The sequence below is a fragment of the Ranitomeya imitator genome, chromosome 2 (assembly GCF_032444005.1).
Source record: "Ranitomeya imitator isolate aRanImi1 chromosome 2, aRanImi1.pri, whole genome shotgun sequence".
NCBI classification, from domain to species: Eukaryota; Metazoa; Chordata; class Amphibia; order Anura; family Dendrobatidae; genus Ranitomeya; species Ranitomeya imitator.
Genome location: NC_091283.1, coordinates 311,251,651 through 311,257,650, shown reverse-complemented (window position 1 = coordinate 311,257,650; position 6,000 = coordinate 311,251,651). Strand labels below are relative to the sequence as shown.

The 6,000-nt window shown below is 40.7% G+C and overlaps 1 protein-coding gene across 4 annotated transcripts in view; it reads right to left on the bottom strand.

Moving 5' to 3' along the window:
• Positions 1 to 1,503: 1,503 nt before the first annotated feature.
• Positions 1,504 to 6,000, bottom strand: part of LOC138663404 (oocyte zinc finger protein XlCOF22-like) — a 105,610-nt gene continuing 101,113 nt past the window's right edge. For all 4 annotated transcript variants that reach the window (XM_069749591.1, XM_069749590.1, XM_069749589.1 and 1 more), the window contains exons 6-7: positions 5,859 to 5,949; positions 1,504 to 3,192 (exon numbers count right to left, since the gene is read on the bottom strand). In XM_069749591.1, the coding sequence (XP_069605692.1) occupies positions 1,835 to 3,192; positions 5,859 to 5,949 (1,449 nt within the window). In that variant the 3' untranslated portion in view covers positions 1,504 to 1,834. The remainder of the gene's footprint in view (positions 3,193 to 5,858; positions 5,950 to 6,000) is intronic.

Genomic DNA, 6,000 nt, shown 5'->3' with positions numbered 1-6,000 from the left:
ACAAAAACAACTAAGCACAAGATTAGTCCTTGCAACGACTCTTAATATGATGTTTCAGCTTCAGCACTAGTATCAACACTAAAGGACTCTGATTTGTTATACTGTGCACACATTGTGCAGGCCTATCACTCTCTTCCTCCAATAAAAACTGTCCCTGTGCTGTGCAATGGCGTCAGTGTGCTGAGCATGGTGGTACCTGTTCTTTTATAACCCCTGATTATAATTATATAATACGGCCAGCCAGCAGAAGAAGCGCTATAAAGACTGCCTTAAGGTGTCTCTCAAAAACCTGGAAGTCAACACCAATGAATGGGAAGAGCTTGCCCTGGATCGTCCAGGTTGGCGGGGCAGGATCACCTCAGGAGCACGTGCAGCTGAAGATAGGAAAATCTGTGACGCAAAAAGAAAGCGTGCTGTACGCAAGGCACAAGCAGAATCTGGTGTACTGACCACATCTGCTTTCGTATGTCAAGTATGTGGGCGAACCTTCAGGGCCCAGATTGGACTCATCAGCCACCTCCGGACCCATAACTATTAATTCTCTTCTAACCCTGAAGTCATGGTCATCTTCGAAAACGAAGGACGAACATCATCAATAGTAATGCCACTACGGAGATGGTTACGGCATTACAGTGACTGGCAGGCAATTTACCTGCATGTTTATTGGCTGTGTAACAGACACCAAACATGCAGAGTGAGGATTCAAACTTCAAATCCGAGCAACGGCTAATGCTCACCGAGTATTTCCAAGCACCCAGTTACTCAGGTGATATCAGTATCACCAAGCACGTTCCCTCATTCCTAGTAATGATCTTTTCTCATTTTATTACATGACTATCTGCTATGTTTTTGTACATTTTGTCAATAACATATGTAGTGTCTCCCAGTCTGAGTTATTTTTGATGGTCAACAAAATACAATTTTCTAGTAATTTATTTTTCACACTCTACTGTATGTATGATAATGGTATCTCTCTCTGTGGGATTATTGATGTTTAAAAGGGGATGTCCACTACTTGGACAAACCCTTCTCACTGGAAAAGGAAAGATTGTTCCAGTTTCTACTCTACAAATCCAAGACATGTTTAAAATGATGAATTCTTTATTTTATCAAGCTAAAATATAGTTGTATCAAAAAGTCTTTCTTTCTTTCTTGGTTGAAACATGTAGGAAAAATGTATTTAAGGATCATAGTGAAAAGACTAATAAAATACCAAATGCGTTTAGAAAGCAAGTGCGTTCTTCAACATGGTTCACCGTCTCCACTTTTGTACATGTCAAACAATAAGAGTTAGGCCGAGATCACACACAGCGAGATATGGCCGAGTCTCGCAGGTTAAAACCAAGCTCTGGCACCGGCACTCCTGAACGGAGCGTGCGGCCGCATAGCAATACATGGAGCCACACGCTCCGCTCCAGAGTGCCGGTGCCAGAGCTTGTTTTTAACCTGCGAGACTCGGCCGTATCTCGCTGTAGTGTGACTCCGGCCTAAGTCAGAGCAGCGGTGGCCTTAGCTTCTTGCTATGTCCAATACATCTGAAGGCAGGAACAGTCAAGCCAGCGCTGATTTTGTAACAAACTCACATGAGCCCCGGGAACAAGAGTGCTAAACCCACTGGAACAACACAGTCACAGAAAGGGAGTATGAATATTTTTATTTGAAATAGGCCAAATATGAGGAATGACAAGGGGTTTTCCTAGCAATGGACAACACCTTTAAGAAATATATTTTTTGGCAAAAACATTTCCAACATTCTGAACATGAAAAAGGCTTCACCCCCTTTGTGAATTTTCTGATGTTAAAGAGTTGATTTTAGTGTAAAACATTTCCTACATTATGAACATGAAAAAGGCTTCTCCCCTGAGTGTGTTCTCTGGTGCATATCCAAATCTGATTTCAGATTAAAACATTTCATACATTCTGGACATGGAAAAGGCATCTTCCCTGTGTGGGTTCTCAGGTGGCTATTAAGATTTGCTTTCCGGTTAAAACATTTCCCACATTCGGAGCATGAAAAAGGTTTATCCCCTGTGTGGGTTCTTTGGTGGTTAACAAGATTCCCTTTAAAGTTAAAACATTTCCCACATTCTGAACAGGAAAAAGGCTTCTCCCCGGAGTGGGTTCTCTGGTGCGTAACCAGAGACGATTTCTGATTAAAACATTTCCCACATTCTGAACAGGAAAAAGGCTTCTCCCCTGTGTGGGTTCTCTGGTGCGTAACCAGACACGATTTCTGATTAAAACATTTCCCACATTCTGAACATGAAAAAGCCTTCTCCCCTGTGTGGGTTTTTTGGTGCATACGAAGATTCCATTTTTTGTTAAAACATTTCCCACATTCTGAACAGGAAAAAGGCTTCTTCCATGTGTGAGTGTTCTGGTGTTTAACCAAAGCTGATTTCTGTGTAAAACATTTCTCACATTCTGAACATGAAAAAGGTTGATCCCCTGTGTGGGTTCTTTGGTGTTTAACAAAATTCCCTTTAAAGTTAAAACATTTCCCACATTCTGAACAGGAAAAAGGCTTCTCCCCAGAGTGTGTTCTCTGGTGGGTAACCAGAGATGATTTCTGACTAAAACATTTCCCACATTCTGAACAGGAAAAAGGCTTCTCCCCAGAGTGGGTTCTCTGGTGCGTAACCAGAGACGATTTCTGATTAAAACATTTCCCACATTCTGAACAGGAAAAAGGCTTCTCCCCTGTGTGGGTTCTCTGGTGCGTAACCAGACACGATTTCAGATGAAAACATTTCCCACATTCTGAACATGAAAAAGGCTTCTCCCCTGTGTGACTTCTTTGGTGTCTAACAAGATGTGATTTGTGCATAAATAATTTAACACACTTGGAACAAGAAAATCTTTTCTCCACCGTGTGAATTTTTGGATGTTTAAGGAAAGACTTTTTGATGAGAAAACTGTTTCCATATTCTGAATATGAAAATGGCTTCTTTGATTTAGGAGTATTTCCATGTTTAATGCTTATTTTGTGACTCTGATTTTCCTTAGTTGTCGCTAATGAATCAGAAGACAGGACCTGTTTCAAATGATCAGATGAGAGACCTTTGCAGTGAAGGGATGATGGTATATCTGGAGTAAAGGCATTCACTTCAATTGTATCCTGTGGGATCTCAAAATCATCTGATTTAAAAACTGAAGGTGGCAGCAGTCCCTCTGATCTCTTGGTACAGTCATCTGCCAAGATATAAACCAATTATTATTTATGAATAAAATATCTTTGAATGTCATTTAACATTTCTACTTAAACTGTCTGTAAAAATGGCAAATTATGTAAAAATAATGTTCATTCTGTCTCTCAAATATGGAATTAAAAGCAACAAAGAAAAGTTATGTTGACGAACATAATAGCAATAATAACTTCTATTCATCTCACAAAAAAACAAAGTCCATACTCAGGTCAAGCATCTGTTAGTGGAAAAACAGTGGTTTCCACATTATTAGTTGCTCAAAAGCTCTTGAAAAGTAACATGGCTTCCATTAACCAACACACTCTCCCAAAGTCAAATATCCTTCTCTGAGCCTTTCGTTGTGCCCAAACCACATTTTGCATCCATGTATTTGGCATTACTATAGTGAGAAGAACCCACTTAATTTATGGTGTGTGTGTCTCCTGGAGCACAATCTGGGCTCTATGTGTTGGGTAATAAAATGGTATATTTGCATTTTTCTCCTAAACCACTGCATGCTAATTTCCAGAAAGTGCCTGTCGAATCAAAAAAACAGACACTACTCCGATAGATTAATTATCTGAGAGTTACAATTTCTAAAATGGAGTCATTTTATGGGGATTTCAACTGCTCTGGTTTTCAGAATTTTTTTCATATTAGGGCTTCTGCAGATGACATGTCATATCTCTTTTCAGATCTGCTCCTAAGATGCCTGCTTTTGTCACCAGGTGTGTCCTTATCTTCATGGCAGGCGGGGCTGGTTATTGAGTAAACGTTGAAACCAGAAGCTCTGGACGATGTAGGCTCAATTCAGCCACTAAGATTAGGGTGCCTGGGGCAAGTAGTGCCATCCAGTCTGCCAGTATGGGTGCATGTTCTGTCCAGCTGAAGTAATCTGCTCCCTGATTCCGCTAATTGGATAGCACCATATTTTACAAAAGCTCAAAGCATATTTAGGAAGCTGCCAGATACAGCCTTGTTCTCCTCTGGTTCAGTTCTCTATGCTCACCTCCCAGCTTGTGTATTTGTTTCCTGTTGTGATCCTAGCCTGTTTGTTGACTACTATTGCGACTTCTGATTTTGTATTTTCTCTGCCTTACAGGTTCTGACCCAGCTACCTAACTATTGTTCTTCCCATGTTACACCACCGTACAGTGGGCAACACTATGGCCCAAGCCTGGGGAGTCTCTATGCAAGTCCAGATCCATACAGAGGTGTTAATTGGGTGATGAGCAAGACAATCCCTGGGATTGGGAAAATGGAGTAGATAGCGCCAAGCCTGCTCGTGGTGGCCATCTTCTGATCTGCCAGGTGATCACCAACACTGCTCCCGATACATTGTGTCTGCAAACTATACCAGTAAGATCTGGATTCAAATAGCTAAATGGCACTCCCTTCCTTCTCAACCCTGAAATGTGCCCAGATAGTAGTGCACAACCATGTATAGAGTAATTTCGGGAATCAAGAGAAGTTGTAAAATAATTTATGAGGTCCATCTGTTTACTATTCCACTTTGTGAAAGTAGAAAAAACGGGGCTTATATTTTGCGAAAAATTCTAAAATTATCACCAAATAAAGTGACACACGTCAGATTTGAAAAATGGGCCCGGATTAGGAACACAAAGCTGGCTGCGGGAAATGGTTATCAAGAGTATTTTGGACCCTAACTATTGTAGTCAAAAACTGTGACTATAGACAATAACACATCTAAAGAAATGATCAAATTCTTCATCAGTAAAGAATGAGTGGTGAAACCTCTCTGGAGCAATTACAGAATGGGGCTTAGTGGTTCTTTGCAATCTAAACTATCGTAAGGATCAATATTTTCTGCCAGATGAGTTTCAAGAACATATATTAGACAGTCAAAGAAAAGAGTAGAGAAAGTATTAGTGCCCCCATTTCAGGAGAGATTGTGCAGTAATGTAATTTATGACGTGAAGTGAATCCATGAAACCAGGGCTCGAACCAACACATCTCCTGCAGGCGTGAGTAAATGTATATTACAGCCATCAGCCACGCACAGCTTAGAGATATATCATGGCACAGGTGTAATGTGTTTTATGTGGTTTATCACAATCCTGTTTTAAAAGAAATTGAAGAGTCAGGATAAAGAGAAACTCTGTTGTTATTGTACAGAAATTCACACTTGGGCTCACTGTACCTTTACTGTTGTCGATCATAAAAGCAAAGTTCGGCCAGAAAGACTGGACCTGGTCTTGTAGGGACCATTTGAGAACATTCAGCAGCGCAGAAGGGAGATTCATCCAATAAGATATCAGGGTTCTAGGAAGCCAACAGCATCAATACCCTCCGCTTTCTCTTACAGCCCACTATAACATTTTTCTTCAAGTGATTTTTTAACTTATCAGCACATTCTACATATGAGGTTATTTGTCTTTGTAGTTTACAGATCTGGGTAGGTAACGGTCAGAAATTTCGAATTTCAGGGGGTAGGTGGATTCTCCAGGCTATAGGTTCTGCAAAAAATGGCTTTTATTGCCCAAAGTCATTTGAACAGTTTTGGATTGAAGAGAAAATTGTGGTCTAGAGACAAAATGGCGATCACACGATTGGACGATTGGGATATGGCCGGACTACACCATCGATAAAGCAGCCACAGCCGGTGACTGAGAAGAATCTGTGACTTCTCTGCATTTAGTGGTTACTACTCACCTGGGTAGTCATATGTAGGAATCTCCTCTTTACACCACTCATCACCCCTCACATATGTCTCTGTATTATTAATATGGGTCAGATCTTCACCCTGAAATAAATACTGTAAAAGTCACAGACAGATGGAGAAGTCACATCTATG